The sequence below is a fragment of the Lynx canadensis genome, chromosome E2 (assembly GCF_007474595.2).
Source record: "Lynx canadensis isolate LIC74 chromosome E2, mLynCan4.pri.v2, whole genome shotgun sequence".
NCBI lineage: Eukaryota > Metazoa > Chordata > Mammalia > Carnivora > Felidae > Lynx > Lynx canadensis.
Genome location: NC_044317.1, coordinates 59,378,267 through 59,401,912, shown reverse-complemented (window position 1 = coordinate 59,401,912; position 23,646 = coordinate 59,378,267). Strand labels below are relative to the sequence as shown.

Sequence of the window (23,646 nt, the reverse complement as noted above, 5' to 3'; positions counted from 1 at the left end):
CAGACGGCCGGCACAGGAAGGGCGAGCCAGACAACCAGAGCTGCGGTTCCAATGCCGAACCTGGAACAAACCCACCCTGATGCCCACCCGGCTGCCAGACACCCGAAAACCTGTCCGCCTTGATTACGTGCTCCCGAGCAGATGCGTTTCCTACTCTCAACACAAAGTGCGTACTGATAGAAACTGATCTCTCAAAGTGAGTTGTTTATTCTTTGTGGGCATTGTCAAGAAGCAATAGGACGTCGGAAACACCAGGACATTTGGGGCAAGTGGCATCGAATGTTAAAAGGAAAAAGGGCAGCATCAAAGTCCCCCGAGAAAGGAGACCCTGGGGGAGCTCTTCACGTAAACAAAGCTTCAGGTCAGCCTTAGGAGACTCACTTGGAGCTACCTTCAAATTCGACTGCAAAAAAAACAGCTATAAAAACAGGCAGTCTGTGTTCAGAAATGCGTACTGACTAAACCCAGTTAAGTATTTAAACCTGAATCACCTGCCCTCCCCCTCTCCCCACAAGCAGGAGACTGATTTTGATGGCGGAACTGGTTCCTGTCTCTTCTGAACCCGACGGCTGTTTAAAATGACACTGGTCTCTCAGGGCGCCTGGGTGGCTCAGCCAGTTGAGCATCCGACTTAATTTGGGCTCAGGTCATGATCTCACCGTTGACGAGATCCAGGCCTGTGTTCGGCTCTTTGTTGACAGCCAGGAGCCTGCTTGGGATGCTCTCTGTGCCCCTCCCCCACTCTCTCCCTCTCTCTCTCAATAAATAAACATTTTTTAAAAATTACACTTTTAAAAGTTTTATTGTAAAAAACCCTAAATGACCACTATGAGAAACTTCGGCATCCCAAGTGCTTACTATTATTTCCTGACTGTGAAAACCACCTCCTCCCTGTCACACAGCTTGTCAGCTTCTGCCGCGTTAGTGGCTTAGGGACAGACAGAGGGATGGAGGGGAGCGGGGCTCTGGCTTCCACCCCAGGAGGAAACTCAGGAGGGTGCCCACCTGGCATCTGCACTAGATCTAGGGTCCCAAAATGTCCACATTCACTTATGGAGTCCACCTCCCCCTCTCAGCCCCCTCCTCCGGAGTGTCCCCCCCGGGACACTAAGTGCTCTGTCCCAGCCCTTACAGTCCACTCCCACGGCCTAGAACCCTGATGCCCCGGTTCCTGGGGCTCCCGTGAGTGTCCAGCCACAGAGACCCTGACCATGTTCCTAAGCACATTAGACACGGAGGGACTGGCTTCCTCCTTAGGCCCTGCGGGTGCCCCGTAGCAAGAGGACCTGTGCACAAGTCCCCATTCGTAAGGCCCGCCTGGGGCGCGCTACCCGGGGGCTCCCGCGTCTGCACCGCCCGTGCTGGGGGCTCAGGCCCCCCCCCAAGGCAGGTCCCGGGACCAGGCGCCCCCCACGCCTCCCCCTAGGTGTGGATCCTCAGGTGGCGCGTGAGGTTGGTGTTCCGGCTGAAGGTTTTCCCGCACTCGCCGCACCTGTAGGCTTCTCCGCCGGTGGTGGATGCGCTGGTGGACGGTGAGCGAGGAGTTCTTGATGAAGCCCTTGCCGCACTGGGCGCAGTGTAGGGGTACTCGCCGGTGTGGATGCGCTGGTGCTCGATGAGGTACGCGCTCTGGCTGAAGGCCTTGCCGCACTCGCCGCACGCGTACGGCTTCTCGCCGGTGTGGCCCGTCTGGTGCACGAGCAGGGACGAGCGGCCCGTGAAGTGCTTCCTGCACACGGAGCACTCGTACGGCTTCTCGCCCGTGTGCACACCGCCGGTGCTGCGTGAGCGACGAGTTCTTGCTGAAGGCCTTGCCACAACGCGTTGCACTCGAAGGGCTTGACCCCGATGTGGAAGCGCTGGTGCTGGATCAGGTAGGAGCTCTGGCTGAAGGCCTTGCCGCACTCGCCGCACGCGTACGGCTTCTCGCCCGTGTGGTTCCGCCGGTGCAGCGTCAGCGACGAGCTCTTGTTGAAGGCCTTGCCGCAGTCCCCGCAGCGGAACGGCTTCTCGCCCGTGTGCGTGCGCCGGTGCTCGGTCAGGTGCATGTTTTGGCTGAAGGCGCGCCCGCACTCGGCGCACGCGTACGGCTTCTCGCCCGTGTGCGTGCGCCGATGCACGGTCAGGTGCATGTTCTGGCTGAAGGCCTTGCCGCAGTCCCCGCACGCGTACGGCCGCTCGCCCGTGTGCACGCGCTCGGTAGCTGCGCCAGGGACGAGGTCTTTGCGGAAGGCCTTCCCGCACGCGGCGCACGCGTACGGCTTCTCGCCCGTGTGCGTGCGCTGGTGCACGGTCAGGTTCATGCGCTGGCTGAAAGCCTTGCCGCAGTCCCCGCACCGGTACGGCTTCTCCCCGGTGTGGACCCTGCGGTGGATGGTGAGGGACGAGCGCTCGATGAAGTGCTTCCCGCACTCGTCACACTCGAAGGGCCTCTCCCCGGTGTGGGTCCTCTGATGCTTCACGAGGGACGAGCTGCGGCTGAAGGCCTTGCCGCACGTGGCGCACGCGTAAGGCTTCTCCTCTGCGTCCAGTCTGGAGGGCTGGCTGAGGTCTGCGCCGAGCACCACACGCGGCTGGGACCCTGCTTCCCCCGGACCCGCCGATGGTGGCGGGCGCAGGCTGGAGCTTTGGGGGGTGAGGACCTGAGGTTCCCGACGACACTCGGGGGCGAGCTCCTGAGAAACCTCCGACCGCCCCAGGCAGGTCCTGGCGCCCCCCTGCTGCCTCCTCTCCACCCAGTCACCCAGGGTCCACGCGCCTTCAAAGGCCGGGCCGCAGGCACCATTTCTCGTGGGTCCCTCGGCCACCGCCCCGACGGATGGCCTGTGTTCCGCAAAGTCCTCCTTTGGACCCGATTCCTTCATTTCAGGTCTAGACTCCAAGTCTGGGGGAGGGGAGAGAGAAGACGAGACACATGGAGTTAACAAGGCTGGGAGCAAGGACCTTCCAGAGCGCGGGATGGGCAGGTGACATCGGAGACCGCCCTGCCGAGCGCAAGGGCAGCGATGAGCGGGCCGCAAAGGTGGTCTGAAGAAGCAGAGCCCACATGAGGCGGAGGGGGGTGGAGGGGACAGGACCTGTCCCTTCGGGGCAGCGGAGACAAGGGCAGCCCAGCCCGCACACAGGAGCTCGGAGGAGAGCCGCCTGTACAGAAACAACAGGAGGTACCGGGCTTGGACCGAGCGGATCAGCTCGAGGAAACCCGAGCAAGGAGTTCTGCAATGGGCTCCTGGCTTCCAGGGACCACCCCGAACACCCCCAACCGCGGAGGCTTCTCAAAGCATCAGGGGTTGTTAGAAACGCTAAGGTGACAGCTGACATTTATGGGGGTGCGCTGCCTGTCCTCTATCCCCCCACCTGCCAGCCAAGCTCCGCCCTCCCCTGCCCCTCCCCCCTCCTCCGCTGCCCAGACCCTCGGCCTCTGCACATCCTCCCCGCCCCCCCCCCCCCCCCGCCGGAATCACAGCCCCGCTGCGGCTCGAGTGCCCGCCTACGTGTACCCTGTTGGTTTCTAAATCTCTATTTCCAGTCCAGGGGACTCTCCTGAGTTCCAGACTCTGTATCACGGATCCAACGGCTTCATTCCCAACACGCAGAAGCTGTGAGATCTTCTTCACACAACAATCTCCACGTGGAGCCCTCCTTGCCAGGAGGCGGCAAGACCCAGCAGGGGAGGAGCAGCTGATCTCGCTCTCCCACTTGAACCCCCACCTAGCTTGCAACCCCTGGAGTCTGAGACCCCTCCCCTAAACCCTGCGGCTGTGCCACGGCAGTCTGGAATTCAGGGTCTTCTATATGCTGATGCCTCCCCCATTTACCCGTCCAGCCCACACTCTGAGCTCTGCTGGAATATTCGAAAGCCTACCTGGTGTCCCCCCCCCCCCCCCCCCCCCCCCCGGTTACTGCAAACCTAGTGCATCTGATTGGGGCCCCTGCCCCTCCAAGCACAATGATAAAAAGAAAGGCTCATCAAAGAGACTTAGCAAGTAAGTGAGACACAGAAGAACCAGTACTGTAGGAATCCAGTGACGTGAGGTTCCCGGGGGGCATCACGTCCACAGAGACAGAAAGCAGACGGCGCCAGGGGCTGGGGGAGGGGGAGGGGGAGAGGGAGTTGGCGCTTAAAGGGCACAGAGTTCCAGTTCTGCCCGGAGAAAAGAGTTCTATGGATGGATGATGGCGGCAGCACATCAGTGTGAATGTACCTAATACCACCAAACTGTACGCCTAAAAACTGTTAAAACGGTAAATTTTATGTATGTCTTACCACAACAGAAAATAAAATAAAATGGAATGGAATGAAACAAAAAATGAAATGAAATTAAAAAATAAAAAAACATGAAATAAAATAACGTGAAATGAAATAACATGAAATGAAATAAAATGAAATAAAATAAAATAAAATGGAATGGAATGAAATAAAACGAAATAAAAAATAAAATAACATGAAATGAAATAAAATAATGAATAATAAAATAACTAAAATAAAATAAAAATAAAATAAAATAATGAAATGAAATTTAATAAAAAATAAAATTAAATTAAAATAAAATAAAATAAAATAAAATAAGATCATAAAACAGATGTGGCAGTCATCCTTGATTCGCTCCTTCCCTCCCACCCTCCAGACTGTTAACGAGAGCCACTGGACGTGCACAACAGACTGGACCGGATCCAATCTCGCGTCGCCCCTGCCCGAGATCCAGTTAGGCACCCTGGATTTCTTGCCTGAAATGCGGCAAGACCCGCCACCCTCAGCCCTCCGCCATGGATTCTCCGCTCAGCAGCAAGAGGATATTCTTAGCAGTCAGACCACACCGTCCAGCGCCTTCCTGGTATGCTGACACGTGAAGCCAATGCCTTCCCCGGCCTACAGGGTCCTTGGGACGGAGCCAGGGCCCCCTCTCCTGAGCCGTCCCCCACTCTCCATCCCCTGCTCACTTGCTGGCAGCCACACTTGCCCTCTCGTTCCCGTTTTACTCCCTGCCAAGTTCTTCCTGCCTCAGGGCCTTTACATGTGCCGCTGCCCCACCCTTCCCACTGGTGCTCATCCTTCAGCCCTCAGCGAACACTTCTCCACAGGGAGGTCTTTCCTGTCCATCCTGCGGTGGAAAGGAAGACTCCTCCTGTTAGTCTCTTGCCGGTTTCGTTGTGGGCACTCATCATGGTCTATGGCAACTTTTGTCTGTCCCTGGACCTGCTGATTGCCAGCGCCCCCCCCCCCCCCAACCCCACTGTGGAAAGTGAGCTTGTCTGGCCCAGCTCCTGCGGCAGTGCCTGGCACACAGGAGGTATCAGATGCACATTCACTGGGCACCTGCAGTGCTAAGCAATCGGCTTGTATCGTTCCATGTGACCCTGACCACCACATGCGACTTAGGTACTCTTAAGATTGTGCCCATTTTACAGAAGAGGACACGGAGGCTCTGAGAAGGAAGTCACATACTCAAGGCCACAGAGCACTAGAGGCAGAGCTGGGATCCAAGTGGTCTGCTCCCAGAGCGGTGGCCCCCAATGAGTCACTGTTTTGCTGTGAGTTGTCTTCCTCTCCCAGCGGGAAAGATTTGAGAAATACTTAAGGTAGAGGAATGATTGTGGTTTAGTCACCTTGGGGTGTGGCGTGATGCTGAGATGTTTGGGCAGGGTGTGGCACGGGACGTGACGACCGTGGTGGGGGCGGGGAGAGGGTAATGGTGGATTTCGGGGGCGGGGGGGGGGGGCGATGGGGGCTGAGACATGCTGGGACAGAAGCTGGCTGTGGCTACAAGCTCACAGCGGGCAGAGGGTCAGCTGTGAGAATAGTTGAAAGTCTTCTGCAGCCAATACTCTGCTCTGAGCCATGACAAGCTGTGAATACACAGCTCGACGGCAACCAGATGAACCCAACCCGCCACCGGGCATTTCACCAAAGAGACTGGCAGGGAGCAAAGTGCTGATGATGCGTGGCTGGTGGACACAGGCATTCTTGCCTACCGTCGAGGAAATGCTAACAACGTCTGCTGAGGTCACTCTGGCAAACAGCCGCTAATGTGCAAAATGCTATTTGTTCCTTTTGGTCTAAATATGGATGTACTGTTTGGTTTTTTTTTTCTCATGTGGTACTCGATTTCTTGTCCTTCAGTTTGTTTTCCTGTATTCCGGATTTCTACGATTGTTTCTGATCACAAAGTAATCCACACTTGTCAGTAAAACACCAAACATCAAAAAATAACATAAAACGGAAACCTCCTGCGATCTCCTCTGTCTGCGTTAACTGTTTGGTGTGTACTTTGAAAGAACTTTTTCCCCAGTGCCTACCTTTTTATTATAGTTTATTTTTTAATGTTTATGTATTTATTTTGAGAGAGGGAAAGCACAAGCAGGGGAGGGGCAGAGGTTGAGATGGAGAGAATCCCAAGCAGGCTCCGCACGATCGGCGGAGAACTCACGAACCATGAGATCATGGCCTGACCTGAAATCAAGAGTCGGATGCTCAGCTGACTGAGCCACCCAGGTGGTCCTACGATCACCCAGTTTACTCACGGGAAAGGCTGCAGGCTGCAGCACCGAGGAGTAAACTGAGGCAGAGCCCAGCAGAGCCCCTGAGCAGAGAGAGTGCTTTGGAGATGTGCAAGGTCCTCCCTGCAGCGTCAGATTACAGATCACAACATGCATACATGGAAACTACCCACGCTCGCAGAAGAACCCAAAAGGATTTGAAAGCAGTACCCAGAGCCCGTCGGGCTGGGCACAGAGCCTTCTCACACCAGCCAGCCAGGTAACCCACACCATCGAATTCACGGGCAGCGGGCAGGGCACTCAGGGGGTTGTGGGGACAGCAAGCCATCTAGACTGAGCACAGGTCATAACGGCAGAAAGTGAGAGCAGGTCAAATGACACGGGGTTGGTGTCAAAACAGATACAGATGAAGGACACAGAACAGAGCCGGGAGTTCGACCCACACACGCGCACACGGACAGCTGATTTTTGACAAACGTGCAAAGGCAATTCAGTGGAGAAAATTCAGTGGAAATGTTTCCAGTGGAACAGTTCGGCCTTTTTAACAAAGCCCGTGGAACGACCAAACCGAGCTTCAATGAACACTTTGCATCATTACAAAAATTAACTCTCTAGGGATCCCAGAAGAAAACACAAAACACCTAAAAACCCTACGGTTTATGGAAGAGAACCTTTGTGGCCTGTGACAGGCAAAGATTTTGTAGATATGGTCCCAAAAGCATGATCCTCGAGAAAATGATTGATAAAGTGGACTTCGTCAAGTTAAAAACTTCTGCTCTTCAACAATTAGTTGACTGTGGGGCACTTGGACACCTGCATTCAGCAGTGACGTCAGGCCCCTTTTCTACACGGTTCACAAAAACTCACTCAAAATGGACCAACAACCTAAACAAAGAGCCAAAACTATAAAAGTCTTAGAAGAAAACACAGGAAGGAATCTTAGCGGCTTGGGTTGGGCAATGGTCTCTTAGGACACCAAAAGCATGGAAGATCCCCAAGAAAGGCTAAAATAACAAAGATTGCACATCCAAAATTTTGACAGATCACAGAGTAGCCGGAACTCCTAAGCACGGAAATGTGAAATGGCACCAACCGCTTTGCAAAAAACGTCTGGCAGTTTCCTGAAAGGTCGGGACACATCATTGCGTGGTTCAACTGTTCTCCTGGTGTTCGCTCAAGAGAAAGGAAAACACAGGTCCTCGGTGAAAGCTGTCCGCACGGGTTCACAGCAGCTCTATTTCTATCAGCCCAGAATCGGAGACAGCGCAGATGTTCGCCAACAAGCGAAGGGACACGCAGACTGTGTTCTATCCAGGAAGTAGACCGTTACTCGGCAATTAAGAGGAGTGAACTATTTGTACACGCAACATGGCGAACCTCAAAATACTTCTGCCGAGTGCAAGGAATCAGACCAAAAAGACTACTGGCTGTATCAGTGCATCTATATAAAGTTGCAGAATGCGCAGATTAAACCAAAATGCCGTAAGGCTGCCCAAGGAACGGAGGTGTGTGCACGAAGTACTGGCAGGTGCTGGAAATGGGTAATGGATATGTTCGTCATCTGGACCGTGGTCATGGCTTCCCCCCGGGTGTAGACGGGTGTCAGGATGCATCCAATTGTTCGCTTTAAAAAAGTGCAGTTAACTGTAGGTCAATTATACTTCACAAAAGCCATAAAAGAAGTGAGAACATATTCTAGTTCTGAAAATTAGTGGTTTTTTTTAACCTAACACTATTATCAAGGGACATCTTTCCACGTCAGCGTCTACAGACAGCCCTCATCTTTGAAGAGCTGTGTGGTCTCCATCTCACTGGTATAATGGGATATGTTTAGCCAGTCTTGTGTAGGTAGGCATTTTAGGCCTTTTATCCTTTTCCTCCTATGTAAAACTTTGCACACTTACACGGAGATATCTTACAGGGAGATCGCTAAAGACAGAACCGTTAAAAATGTGGTTGATAACGCCAAACTGTCCTCCAAATGAGCTGTCCCAACTTTATGCTCCTAAAACGAGAAAGTCCTTTTCCCTACACTCTCATAATACAGGCTATCTTCATTCTTTTTCATCTCTGTGTACCTCATGGGCAAAAACTAGATTTCTTTGACTTGATTTGTATTTATTTCTCTATTGGTAAGCTTTAAAATTTTTTTATGAAGTGTAATTTTGTATATTTCTACATTCATGAGCTGCCATCTCATAGGTTTGGTCTACCTTCCTATCATCCTTTTTCTTGTTTTATTCTTGTTTACTCCTAGGAGCTCCTTATACAATTATAATCCTTTGACCATTATACAGGTGGTAAATATTATTCCCCCATTACCTGTCAACTTTATTTTTATCTTTGAGTCATTTAAACTTCCTACATAGTCAAATCTGTCCATCTTTTTTCTTATTTCTTTGCAGGCCGGCGGTGAGAAATTCAGCAAAGCTGCCCCCTTACCCAGAGAAACCAGGTTCCTGTAGTTCTCCAGCATCACATCTCTGTACAGGTCCTTCTGGGCAGGCTCCAGCTGCTGCCACTCCTCCTGCGTGAAGTCCACGGCCACGTCCCTGAATGTCACTGATTCCTGTAAGAGGAAACCCACAACCGCTCACCGCAGGGCCCTGCTCACAGAGGCCTGGAGAAATGGCCGGAAAAGCCAAGAGGATTTAGGGAAGGCAGACAAATCTGGAGTGATTTCAACAAGGTTCGGAGTTCTGAAGGGACCAACTGCTCAGTGTCCTTGGTGCCTACTTCTATTGGGATGGTCCTCGGACAGAGAAACAAAACAAACCTAAGATTGTTTAGAGCAGAAAGTGGCACACTTGAGAAGCAGAGAAGGAACCAAAGGTATAATGACCGTAACCCTGTGAATCGCCCTGTGCATGAGCTGCCCGTCAAAGGCGGAATCCTAGATGGGATCCAGTAGTTCAACAAACTGTCCTGAGCCCCTACGGAGCTGCAGGCACTGAGCTGGGTGCTGGGCAGGAGCCATGGAAAGTTCAAGAACCAGGTCCTCGTGGACGAGGCAGGAACACACAGGGGACGGACCGGCCATCTGCTCAATACCACTGTGAAGGTATGAACGAGATCCTCCAGGCACCTGAGCAAAGGCAGCCTGAGGGGGTGTCCAGGGAGATTTCGGAAAGTTGACACCAAATGTGGTCTGAGGGGACAGTTAGTGGTTGGGTCCGTGGGATGAGATTCTGGAGTGGGGAGGGGCTGGGATGAAGACCTGAGGCTAAAAGGCAGATGGGCCCAGGGCGGGGGACGGTGGGAAGTTCACGGGGTGGAAGCCTCAGTGCCTTCCCAGCTGATGCCGTGAGCCCCGTGGATATAACGAATATCCCATAGCACGGGAGGTAACGACGGGGGCGATGGCGGCCATCACAACGGTGACAAGACCTATCACTTGTTATGCAGACGCTATGGGCCAGGTCCCATTCAAAGTGCTTGTTATAGGTCGAGTTCTGCCCACCCCCAAGTCCTAACCCCCAGCATCCCCGAATGGGACGTCATCTGGAACTAGGGACAGTGCAGTTGTAATTAGTTAGGAGGAAATCATACTGGAGGAGGAGGGGGGCCCTTAAACCTTCAGGACTGGCATCCTTATAAAAAAGGGAAATTCAGACCCGCACGGGCACACAGGGAGAACACCCTGTCAAGTGACCTTATGCCGCCACAAGCCAAGACCTACCAGCGGCCAGAAGGGAGGCCCGGAACGCATCCTTCCCTAACACCTTCAGAGGAAGCATGGCCCTGCCGACACCATGACCTTGTGGCCTCCGTCCTCCAGGACTGTGAGGACACACAGTTACGTTGTTTAAGCCCCCCGGTCTGGGGTCACTTTTCTTACGGCAGCCTTAGCAAACCAACACATCCGTCTTGCTCTCTGTGATCCCCAGTGCTTTGTACCATGCCTGGCATACAGTAGGCACGCACTAAGTAGCTCCTGAATGAATCCGTGGATCAGTGAGTAAGGAGGGCATGAGGACTGAGGAAGTTAATCCACGTCTGAGGCTCAGAACATTGCACGTATACGGTAAGTGCTCAAACACCGTCAGCCACCGTTACTGCCGCCCACTCGTCCTCGACTCTCTCCTCGGTCCTCTGAGCACCTCTGCCGGCTGGACAGTGAGAGACCCTCTCCGCGGGCCACTCCCTTCATTGTCCCGAGTGCCTGCCCGGTGCCAGGGCTCACGCTGTGCCCCCCATCTCAGTCTCAGCGGCCCCCACCACTTGACGTGGAAGCAGCATAACCCGGTGGTTATGGCTTTGGACTTGGGAGCTGGGTGGCCTGCAGTGAAATCCTGGCTCTGCCCCTTCCTGTGTGTCCTTGGGCTGTGTGTCCTTGGGCTACTGTCTTAACCCTTCCGTGTCTTGTTTGTTCAGCAGGCTTCAGAACAACAATGTCCCCCCCCCCCGTACTGGTCACGAACTTCAGAACAACAATGTCCCCCCCCCCGTACTGGTCACGAACTTCAGAACAACAATGTCCCCCCCCATAGTGATCATGGACTTCACAACAACAATGTCCCCCCCCCGTAGTGCTCACAAACTTCAGAACAACAATGTCCCCCCCCATAGTGATCATGGACTTCAGAACAACAATGTCCCCCCCCCGTAGTGCTCACAAACTTCAGAACAACAACGTCCCCCCCCCATAGTGATCATGGACTTCAGAACAACAATGTCCCCCCACCGTAGTGGTCACGAACTTCAGAACAACAATGTCCCCCCACCGTAGTGGTCACGAACTTCAGAACAACAATGTCCCCCCCCGTAGTGCTCACAAACTTCAGAACAACAATGTCCCCCCCCCATAGTGATCATGGACTTCAGAACAACAATGTCCCCCCCACCCCCCGTAGTGGTCACGAACTTCAGAACAACAATGTCCACCCCCCGTAGTGGTCACAAACTTCAGAACAACAATGTCCCCCCCCCATAGTGATCATGGACTTCAAAACAACAATACCCCCCCCGTAGTGGTCACGAACTTCAGAACAACAATGTCCCCCCTCCTTAGTGGTCACAAACTTCAGAACAACAATGTCCCCCCCCATAGCGATCATGGACTTCAGAACAACAATACCCCCCCAGTAGTGGTCACGAACTTCAGACCAACAATGTCCCCCCCCATAGTGGTCACAAACTTCCGAACAACAATGTCCCCCCCCCCAATACTGGTCACGAACTTCAGAACAACAATGTCCACCCCCCGTAGTGGTCACAAACTTCAGAACAACAATGTCCCCCCCCCATAGTGATCATGGACTTCAAAACAACAATACCCCCCCGTAGTGGTCACGAACTTCAGAACAACAATGTCCCCCCTCCTTAGTGGTCACAAACTTCAGAACAACAATGTCCCCCCCCCATAGTGATCATGGACTTCAAAACAACAATACCCCCCCCGTAGTGGTCACGAACTTCAGAACAACAATGTCCCCCCTCCTTAGTGGTCACAAACTTCAGAACAACAATGTCCCCCCCCCCATAGCGATCATGGACTTCAGAACAACAATCCCCCCCCAGTAGTGGTCACGAACTTCAGACCAACAATGTCCCCCCCCATAGTGGTCACAAACTTCCGAACAACAATGTCCCCCCCCCAATACTGGTCACGAACTTCAGAACAACAATGTCCACCCCCCGTAGTGGTCACAAACTTCAGAACAACAATGTCCCCCCCCCATAGTGATCATGGACTTCAAAACAACAATACCCCCCCCGTAGTGGTCACGAACTTCAGAACAACAATGTCCCCCCTCCTTAGTGGTCACAAACTTCAGAACAACAATGTCCCCCCCCCATAGCGATCATGGACTTCAGAACAACAATACCCCCCCAGTAGTGGTCACGAACTTCAGACCAACAATGTCCCCCCCCATAGTGGTCACAAACTTCCGAACAACAATGTCCCCCCCCATACTGGTCACGAACTTCAGAACAACAATGTCCCCCCTCCTTAGTGGTCACGGACTTCAGAACAACAATATCCCGCCTCCTTAGTGGTCACAAACTTCAGAACAATAATGTCCCCTCCCCGTACTGGTCACAAACTTCAGAACAACAATGTCCCCCCTCCTTAGTGGTCACAAACTTCAGAACAACAATGCCCCCCCCGCCCCGTAGTGGTCACGAACTTCAGAACAACAATGTCCCCCCTCCTTAGTGGTCACGGACTTCAGAACAACAATGTCCCCCCCCCCCGTAGTGGTCACGAACTTCAGAACAACAACGTCCCCCCTCCTTAGTGGTCATGAACTTCAGACCAACAATGTCCCCCCCTCCGTACTGGTCATGGGCATTAAGCGAAGTAATGTACGTATGCTTCCGGCACAGTCTGGTACAGCTAAGTATGTGCCTGGTTCATGTCAACTTTTGCTATCATCATCTGATTAATTTTGGCATTTCATATATATATTCTCTATATATTTAGTATTAATAGTGATTATTATCATTGTAATACTATTATTTGATTCTTTGAACTAATAGGACCTTTGGCCAGTCTTAATAATAATTCCTTCTTTATTTTTTTTATTTATTTTTAAGTGTTTATTCATTTATTTTATTTATTTATTTATTTATTTTTGAGAGGGACAGAGCATGCATGGGGGGGTAAGGTGCAGAGAGAGAAAGAGAATCTCAAGCAGGCTCTGCACTGTGCGTGCAGAGCCTGATGCGGTTCTCGATCCCATGAACCGTGAGATCATGACCTGAGCTGAAATCAAGAGTCGGACGCTTAACAATCTGAGCCACCCAGGTGCCCCAATAATTCCTTCTTTAAAAACCCCTGCTTTATTGAGGTACGGTTGACATACAAAAAGCTGTGGATATTAATTAAGTTTGGAAAGTACACACCCATGTAATCACCACCGCAATCAAGGCCATAAACTTATCCATCACTTCTAAAAGTTTCCTCCTTCCCCTTTAAAACGTGTTTTAGGGGCGCCTGGGTGGCTCAGTCGGTTGGGCGGCCGACTTCGGCTCAGGTCATGATCTCACGGTCCGTGAGTTGGAGCCCCACGTCGGGCTCTGTGCTGACAGCTCAGAGCCTGGAGCCTGTTTCAGATTCTGTGTCTCCCTCTCTCTGACCCTCCCCCGTTCATGCTCTGTCTCTCTCTGTCTCAAAAATAAATAAACGTTAAAAAAAAATAAAAAAAAAAAAAACGTGTTTTATTTTTTAATATAATAATCCCTTCAGAAAGTCTTCCCTTAACATGTTCCATCTCAACTCACTCACTAGGTAAACTCTTTTTCAAGCAGGTCCCACACACCCAGCCTGGGCTGGGGGTGCACAAAAATGCTTGAAGCCAAAATGGACAGTCTTGAAGTTCTGGACCCTACACCTTACAGCAAAGGATGCTGGGAGAGCAGACAGCAGGGGATCGAGGAGGCTTCCCCTAGAACTGAGGCTTAACCCCCCAACACGCACAAGCTGTTGCAGTCCTCCTAGGTAACGCAGGTAAAAGAAATCAAGACAACCACCCCGGACCAGTTATAAATGAAGACATCACGTGCGGCTGCTTTGGGAAACAGTCCGACAGTTCCCTAGATGGTTAAACAGAATCATCACATGAGGCCGCAATCCTACTCCTGGGTATATACGCTGGAGAAATGCGGACTCGGGTGCAAACCAAAGACTTGGAATGTTCACTGCAGCATGACTGAGAATGACCAGACAGCGGAAACAACCCAAATGTCCATCACCCGCAGAATGGGGAAACAAAATGTGTTTTTTCTAGCCACACAGTGGAGTATTACTCGCCCATGAAAAGGAAGGAAGCACTAGCCTGTGCTACATGAAGGAACCTCAAAATCAGGATGCTGAGGGGCGCCTGGGGGGCTCAGTCAGTTGACTGTGTGACTCTTGACTTGGGCTCAGGTCATGATCTCACAGTTCATGAGTTCAGGCCCTGCATCTGGGCTCCGTGCTGTCAGTGTGGAGCCTGCCTGGGATTCTCTCTCTGCTCCTCCCCTGCTGGTGCTCTCTCAAGTAAATAAACATTAAAAAACAATCATGATGCTGAAAGGCAGATACAGAGGACCATACAACGTGTGATTTCATTTACATGGAATGTGTCGGATATGAAAATTCATGGAGACAGAAAGCAGATTCGCGGCTGCCAGGGGCAGGGGGCCGGTGGAGGAAAGTGGGAATAACTGGTAATGGGGCACACACTTCCTGTTTGCATTATGGACAGAGGTTTTTTTTCACATTTATTTATTTTTGAGAAAGAGAGAGAGAAAAGGAGCAGGGGAGGGACAGGGAGAGAGGGAGACACAGAATCCGAAGCAGGCTCCAGGCTCCGAGCTGTCAGCACAGAGCCCGACGCGGGGCTCAAACCCACGAACTGTGAGATCATGACCTGAGCCGAAGTCGGACGCTTAACTGAGCCACCCAGGCGCCCCCGTTTTTTGTTTTTAATCCAGTTTTAACAAAAACGTGACAGATTTTTTTTAAGTTTATTTATTTTAAAAGGCAGAGAGAGTGTGTGCACGCATGTGTAAGAGTGAGGGAGGGGCAGAGAGAAAGGGAGGGTGAAAGAGAATCCCAAGCTGGGTCTGAGCTGTCAGCGTGAAGCCCGATGCAGGGCTTGAACCCATGAACCATGAGATCATGACCTGAACCAAAATCAAGAATCAGATGCTTAATTGACTGAACCACCCAGGTGCCCCGAGACAGATGTGGTTTTAAACATTTGAAGCTCTTTTGTATTTTAAAATTATAGAATAAATTAAGAAACATGGGGTGCCTGGGTGGCTCAGTCGGTTAAGCATCCAACTGCGGCTCAAGTCATGATCTCGCCATTCGTGGGTTCGAGCCCAACGTCAGGTTTGGTGCTGACCGCTCAGAGCCTGGAGCCTGCTTCAGATTCTGTGTCTCCCTCTCTCTTTGCCCATTCCCCAGTCCCACTCTGTCTCTGTCTCTGTCTCAAAAATAAGTGAATATTAAAAGAAACAAAAAACAAAAAAGCAAGCCTGGGAAGAATACCCCCCCCCCACACACACACATACACATACCTGTTTAAAATTGCAAGAATACAGCAAGTCCTGTAGGCTGACTATAGCACAAGACAGATAATTCCCCCGCCTGCAGAAATAGCTAATAACATTTTCTGGAAATAAAGCCTCAGTAATAACACAAACAATGCTACTCAGAAAGAGCCCGTGGGACACCTTCTGCCACCACCTGTCACGCTCAAGGTTTGTACCACTTGTCACTTATACCTAAAATGCAGAACGTTAACTTCTGACGACGGCCAGCCTGCCCAGGGGAGGCCTCTCCTCCGTCCTGTGGGGAACACAGTCTGCCAACACGGGTTGGGGACTCATGGAAGGCCTCAGAAGTATCCAACCACGGATTCCCCGGATTCCTCTCCAAAAATCGCTCCTGAGAAATCGCACGAGATGCAGGGCAAGACTTCCACCCATGTCCCTCCTGACATTATCTGTAACCATGAGTAACTGGAGACAGATACACGTCCTACAACAGGGCAACCACTGAGGAAGCCAGCTACAGCCCTTAGAGAAAATCCTCACATAGACGTTGAAGTTGATGTTACAGGCTGTTCTGAACCACACAGAGAAATGCTTAGGATGAAATCTTTGACAAAAAAAAAAAAACAGGATATAAAAACTGCTTAGCCAGGGTGGTTCTTATTTTTGCAAAACACCACGTGTGCAGGGAGAGAAAGGCTCACAAACATTCCAAAGAGGTTCTCTCCTGGGGTAAGATCACAGGTCATGCAGACTGTCTTAGCTGTGTCCTTCTGGATCTTTCTAAGCCTTTTATAATGATCACGAATGTCATTACCTACCAGAAATTTTCTTTGATTTTTATCATAGACTATTTACAGCATCAAAAAATTACTAAAAAAAAGAAATCAAAGTCACTGGATGAACATTTAGGTACAACGATAATGCAAGCAAACAAGTGATGTGTGTAAAGTTTATGAAGTTTCAAAATAAGGGAAATCCTTTTTTTTTAAAGTTTATTTTATTTTTTGAGAGAGAGAGAGAGAGCATGCGCAGAGAAGGGGCAGAGAGAGAGGGAGAAAGAGAGAATCCCAAGCAGGCTCCACACCCTTGGTGCACAGGTTGCTTGGGGCTCAAACTCCCAAAACCGTGAGATCCTGACCCGAGCGGAAACCAAGAGTCAGACGCTTAACCCACTGAGCCACACAGGCGCCCTGGGAAATCCTTATTGATTAAAGTTGGATGGGGGGAAAATACCAATATTAAAACCGCAAAGCCAATACTTCTGTCAGTTTTTAAAAAGAATCATCAGAGGGGCTCCTGGGTGGCTGTCGGTTAAGCGTCCAACTTCAGCTCAGGTCATGATCTCACGGTTCGTGGGTTCGAGCCCTGCGTCAGGCTCTCTGCTGACAGCACGGAGCCTGCTTGGGATTCTCACTCTACCTCTCTCTCTGTCCCTCCTCTGCTTGTGCTCTCTCTCACAAATAAATAAATAAACATTAAAAAGAAGAGTAATCAGAATAAATGAATACACAAATATCCATATGGTTATCTGTGGGTAGAGGGACTATGTATGGGTGAATTATACTGTCTTACCTATAGTTTACAGGTTCTTCCTGTTTTATAGAAGGAGCATTTATTTATATGTTATTTGTTTAATTATGAAATATCTCTGGCATAAAAGAAGTTTGGAGAAAAATACAACAGCCACACACATACCCCCCTCTAAAGCATAAAGCACAGTTAGCGGGAGCCACAGACGCCCAGGTACCCCTACCCCTCCAGTGTCATCCCTGCTCTCCCCGAAGGTGACTGCTGTCTTCGATGTGCAGCCTTGTTCCAGCCCGTGTCCTTCACCACGCGTGTGGATGCTCATAAGGGACATTCACACGTGTGGGACGGTGCTGCCCAGGGGCCTCTGTCACACTGGATGTGATGTGTTTAAACCACCACTCCCCAGGCGCCCATCAGTGTCTCCAGAAAGCCCTGAGGACAGAGCTGGTCACCCCCAAGCTGGCCCGTCCCCCTCGGCCGACCAAAGCCAGTGTCGCAGGGCAGGCAAGAGGCTGCTGGGCCCAGAAAGGGCTGAGCAGAGAGGAGCATCACCTATGCAGGCCACCCCATCCTCGGGGCAGACACAGCCCTCAGGAGACAGGGCCGAGTATGTGAGCCCTGCAGGGGCCCTGCCCTCTGGCCTTAGCCTCTGGAATGCAGTGCGAGAGGGCCACATGACTCACCAGGGCCTCGTCAGTCAGCAGCTGGGTGGCCATCCCTCCAGTGCCCAGGGTGACAGGAACGGGCCGACTGTGGTTGGGAGAGAGAGAGTGAGGGTACAGTGAGAGACCAGAGACCAGGCCTGGGCCTGCTTCACAGTGCAGACAGGACACGTACCCAGCAGGAAGCAGACAAGGAGGGACACACACACACACACACACACACACGCACCAGTAACAAATGCTAACCACACTTACTGCATGCAAGGGCCCAGACACACGTCTCTCCTTCAATCCTAACGCTCCTCAAGGTGAGTCCTATTTCCACCCCATTTCACAGATGAGAAAACTGAGGCCCGAGAGCTAAGCCATGTGCCCAAGATTCCACAAGGAATGGAGCTGGGCAGGGAACGTCCAGGTCCACCCACGTGCTCGCTGCCTCTCAAAGGCACACCCGGACACCCACCCACAGCCACTCACCCAGCGTGAGTGTGCGAGTGTCCGAGTGCTGGTCTGGGGCCCCACTCCCCACCCCTGGGGGAGCTTCCCCACATTTCGTGGAGTAACTGTGAGGTTCAACTGACACACACACAGAAGGAACCGGTAAGAGCTCCAGACATATCAGCGGTTATTACTGTTGTGGGTCCAGTGGGAAGCCGTCAGCTTTGTTTCAATGGGTCTCCTTTTTTACAGCAATGCCCCGCTTCCGTTTACGGCAGTCACACAGGATGCCCTTTGAAACGCAGCTGATTTAAGTAAAATAAATAAATAAAATTTAAAAACCAGTGAGCCAATTTAAATAAAAGACAAAGTTTTACTTTGGACAGGTGGCACAGGTTAGGGCAAATTCCTGGGAGTTTAGGGTATGTTGGTTCACTCTTGGTTCCATGGTGACCTGCCAGGACTTGCATGCCTCCCGTGATAGGGAGCTCACTACCTATGTTGCCAATACCTCTGAATAGAAACATGTTTTCCTTCTGCTAGAAGCCAAAAATATGCCTCCCTAGACCTCCCTCAGGATCACCTGAAAGAGGCACAGATGGTTAGCTACCGTGCCATTTCTCCAAGTGCCAGAAATCACTAGGGATGTTTATTATTATTCAGAACACACATCCCTAGGCCCCTGTCCAGACACTCTGCATCAAACCACGTGGGATGGGGCTCCAGAACCATAATTTCCAAACGGAATTACTAAAGTGTGTAATTTCCAAACGAAATTCTTAAGGTGTAAGAACCACAAAGAAGGGTCTTTTTGAGGCCAGATGGCCCCCCACTTTCACAAGCAAAAATTTGTGATTTTACCTATGCAGGTCAGAAGGACACGTACCTTAAGGACAGGCTGGCAGAAACCTTTAGAATACCAGTTCTCCCCCGGGGGTGATTTTGGCCCCCAGGAGACATTGGGCAACACCTGGAGACATTTGTAGGTGCCACAATTTGGGGGCACGTGACGCCATGAGCATTTGGTGGGTGGAGACCAAGGATGCTGTTCAATCACTGCACGAGACGAATGTCAACGGTGTGGAGGCTCAGAATCCCCACCGCTGATCACAAAGGCGTGGGCACAGGTCTCTTACGACCCACGACCCACGTCCGCAAACTCCACAGCACGGAGTCTGGCCTACAGCAAGCCCTCAAGAAAAACGTCCTCCAGCTTAAAACTTTCAAATGGTTTCCCACAGCATCAGAGATCATCCACAGTCTTCCCACGCAGCCCAGACCTCGAACACTTGGCCCCAGGCACGTCGGCCTTCCCATCTGCCTCCCTCTTCAGAAATGCTCATCCCGTGGCTAGCTCCTTCCCACGGTCACCTGCTTGGAGAAGTCCCCCACCCCCAGACCCCCGAGCTCAGGTGGCAACACTCTCCCCGCCCTTCTACCGTCTTCTTACAGCAGACATCATTATTGACAACTGTCTTTTCAAAAAGTTGTTCTCGGGGTGCCTGGGTGGCTCAGTCCGTTAAACGTCTGACTTTGGCTCACGTCATGATCTTGCGGTCCATGAGTTCGAGCCCCAAGTCAGGCTCTGTGCTGACAGTTCGGAGCCTGGAGCCTGCTTTGGATTCTGTGTCTCCCTCTCTCTCTGCCCCTCCTCTGCTCATGCTCTGTCTCTCTCTCTCAAAAATAAACATTAAAAAAAAAAAAAAAAGGCAGCACATGTGGGTGGGTGTGCTCCCGTGTGTCATTTCTGAGCCCTGGGGCAAGACCAGGGAGTGAAAGAAAAAGACACCAGGTGGCGCCTTGAGGGGACCAAGTGGGCATGAGAAGGAGTTGTGCATTTTTTCCTTTGTATTCTTTTGTTTCCCTGGATGCAGTATCAAGGTCATCGTTTTTGAAACACAATTTAATTTTTAAAAAGGTATTCTTTCTGTGCTGGCAGTCTCTGGCTCCCATCCCCATACTGAGAGGTCAACCACACTGGCTCGTCTGGCTGGACAGGGACGTAACCAGACCCAATTCACCCAAGAGGCACAGCAAGCCCAGGGGCCCTGATATCACAAAAGGTGAATCTAATCCAACCCAGATTATATTTGTCCTTACGGCAGTGGAATCACAAACTGTAATTTTTCAAGAAAAATTTTAAAGGAGCCCACAAAGTCACAGTGGCCCCGTAAGGTGACTTGTCCAGGGGGGCTGGTGACGGCTGAACCCAGTGCGGCCCAGGGTCTGTGCTTCTGCAAAGCCGGTGGCTCCCTCTTTCCTCCTCTTCCTCTCAGCTTTCTGGCATTTCCTTCCTTCCATTGTTCCTAGGGGGCAATCCCATGGGGGAAAAATCATGGAACTTTGTCTCAGATGAATCCAAAAGAAAAAAGAATTTCCCATTTGTCTGTTGATTGAGCATGGAGGCTCTGAGACCCGGATGACCGGGTGTAGAGCTGGATGACTGACTTAGTCTGAGCTCAGTTTCCCCATCTGTAAAATGATGATGATGACGCCTCCCACCTCAGAGTTCTGGAAGGCCTATAAAGGAGGTAGTCCCTGCAAAGTGCCCAGAACACGTTCCCTGAACAAATGAACCCCTGGTCAGGATGGGGCAGGGGTTTCGGACTCCCCTTTAAGATGGGCCTGCGGAGGAGGGAGGAGAAGAAAGAACAACCCTCCTTAGCCCCCCACATGCTGTCACCCACACACTTTGCTGGTCCACAGGCTCCCAGCCCCTCCAGAGCCTTCTATGGGCCAGACAAGGCAGTGAGGGCAAGGAGCTGGGAAATCTGGTGGCCCCGGGCTAGGTCCCCGTGTCCAGCCACACACGGTCTCTCAGACAAGCTTTTGGGAGGAGCACACCCGGACATACCCACACACACACACCTAGGAACGGTCAAAGCCTAGACACAGGTGGACACACACGCACACACACACAGGTAAAGGCAGTGACGGAGGGGGGCCTCAGAGAGACGCATGGAGACAGGTCCAGAGGCAAAGCCTAGACACAGGTGGGCAACCGATGGCACCTTCACAGAGACACTCTGGCCATACTGATAAAGGCAGACAGGTACAGGTGGACAGGACAGTGACCCCCTCCCCCCCCATTAGAGGCAGGCCAGGACTCAACACTGGTGGGTACCCTGAGAGGCCACCGCAGGGAGGTGCACGCGAGCACATACACACACGCACACGCAGGCACGTATACACGCACACATCACGCACACGGTGCACACACATGCACACTGCGCTCACACGCAGGCACACTACGCACACGGTGCACACACATGCACACACGTAGGCACAAAGTACACGCACACCGCACGCACAGACGTGCAAATGCACACACGACTACACACACATGCACACCGTGCGCGCACACATGCACACGCACCGAGAGGCGAGGCCACAGGAGGCCGCCCAGACTCACACTGACTTGCACACGCGCTACAGCCACACAGACGCGTCCCCTTTCCGGCCAGACCTCCCCACTCCCACCACAGCCCTCAAATACCGTCCCGGTGCCAGCACACCCTCCTGAGTCCGCATGCCCCCTGCCCTCGCCCCTCACCTCGGCCCACAGGTGCCCTCCCCGGGCGAGGGTCGGTCCCGGTCTGGGGAGCGCGCAGGGGCCCCGCCCCCTCTCCTCCCGCCTCGCCCCTCCCCTCCCCGCCCCGCCCGCAGCGGGACTCACCCGCGCAGCTCCGCCAGGACAATGACCCGCGCCCGCGGGGCCCGCCCGGCCGCACTGAGCCTGCGCGGAAGGGCGGACTACACTACCCAGAGGCCCGCGCACCACCGCCTCCGTCAGGCCTTGCGCTGGAGCCGAGCGGAGCCGAGCCCATCCGAGACCCCATAGCGCCCCTCCACCTCCCGGAGGTCCCAGCAGCAACGCGCCAAAAGGGTGCGGTGCGGGTGCGGGTGCGGGTGGGAGAAACGAGGAAGAGGGCGGGGCGGGAGCGAGGGGGGAAAGGGAGGAGGGAGAGAGAGGAGGGGAGGGAGGGTATGGGGAGGAGGGCAAAGAAGGAGGGGAGGAGGGTGAAAAGGGAAGATGGGAGGGGGAGTCAGGGAGGAGAAGGGAAAAGAAAGGGGAGGCCTAGTTAGAAGGAGGAGGGAGGGGGACGAGGAGAGGGAGGAGAAGTGAAGAGATGGGAGGAGGAGGGACCCGGAGGAGGAAGATCTGGGAAAGGGAGGAGAGAAGGAAGAAGAAAGAGTGGGAGGAGATGAGAGGAAGATCTATAAGGAGGAACAGGGCAGGGGGAGAAAAGAAAGTAGGGCTGAGGAGGGAGAGCAGGAGGGGAGGAGAATGGGGAGCAGACAAGAAAGAAGGGGGAGGGAAAATTCCAGAAAAGGAGGGGTCGTGGATGGAGGCAGAGAGAAGGGGCCCCAGCACATCTGGAGACATCCTGCAGCCCGGCCAGTGGACCACACTAGGGGACAACACTGGACAGCTTTCTTGAACCTCAGGATCACGCTGATTTGTAGGAAAATTTGTAAAGCATGCAGGGATGCAAAGAAGCAAATGATCATAATTTTAAAATAAAGTATTGACCCTTCTTATGATGTTTCCTATGTGCCTGCTTCTGTTCTTGCATTTTAGGATTTATGAACTCACTTAATCATCGCAACCAAGCTACTTTCCACATAAGGAAAGTGGTGCAGACAAGAGAGGCCACATAAGAGGAAAGTGGGAATGGGGTGTCTGGGTGGCTCAGTGGGGTAAGGGTCTGACTGCGGCTCAGGTCATGATCTCATGGTTTGTGAGTTCGAGCCCCTCGTGGGGCTCTGTGCTGACTGGAGCCTGCATCAGATTCTGTGTCTCCCTCTCTCTCTGCCCCTCCTCCACTTGCACTGTCTCTCTCTTCCTCTCAAAAATGAATAAATATTTAAAAATAAATAAAAACAGAAACCGTAGAGAGATCCCAAGCACCCTTTATTTGTTCCCCCCAAGGATGACATTTTGCAACATCAGAACTAGGATATTGATGTGGATGTTGTCAAGATACAGAATATTCACATCACCACTAGATTCCTTCAAGTTGCTCTTCCATAACCGCCTCCGTTTTCCTCCAGACCCCATCCTTCCTTAACCCCATCACTAATTTGTTCTCCATAACCATAATTTTCTCTTTTCAAAAGTTATATAATAGGCCTTTTTTTTTTTGTCAGCATAATATCAATAGTTCATTACTTTTTTGCCAAATTCTATTCCACAGCATTGACATACTGTAATTTGGGTATCACATCTGGGATGTTTCCAGTTTGGAACTATTCCAGGTTGGGTTTTTTTTTTTTTTCTTTTCTTTTCATTGTGGCAAAAACACATATGTTTTGGACATTAACCCTTTATCAGATATTTAGTTTGCAAATATTATCCTGTTGCATACGTTGCCCTTTCACTGTTGTTTCCTTATGACAATTTTTTTGTGTGAACATAAATCTTCGCTTCTCGTCAATAAATACCCAGGAGTCCAATTTCTAGGTAGTATGGTGTTTGCACTTTAAGTTTTTTCTTGTTTAAACAAACCGCTACACTGTTTCCCAG

General features: G+C 51.8%; 1 protein-coding gene across 1 annotated transcript; it reads right to left on the bottom strand.

The window, feature by feature from the left end:
* Nucleotides 1-1,359: 1,359 nt before the first annotated feature.
* Nucleotides 1,360-21,900, bottom strand: LOC115502436 (endothelial zinc finger protein induced by tumor necrosis factor alpha). Its single transcript, XM_032591513.1, is given in 8 exon segments — nucleotides 1,360-1,512; nucleotides 1,514-1,578; nucleotides 1,581-1,770; nucleotides 1,772-1,822; nucleotides 1,824-2,884; nucleotides 8,941-9,067; nucleotides 17,703-17,769; nucleotides 21,796-21,900. Coding segments are annotated over 7 exon segments (1,617 nt in total). The 5' UTR covers nucleotides 17,736-17,769; nucleotides 21,796-21,900; the 3' UTR covers nucleotides 1,360-1,422.
* Nucleotides 21,901-23,646: the final 1,746 nt, after the last annotated feature.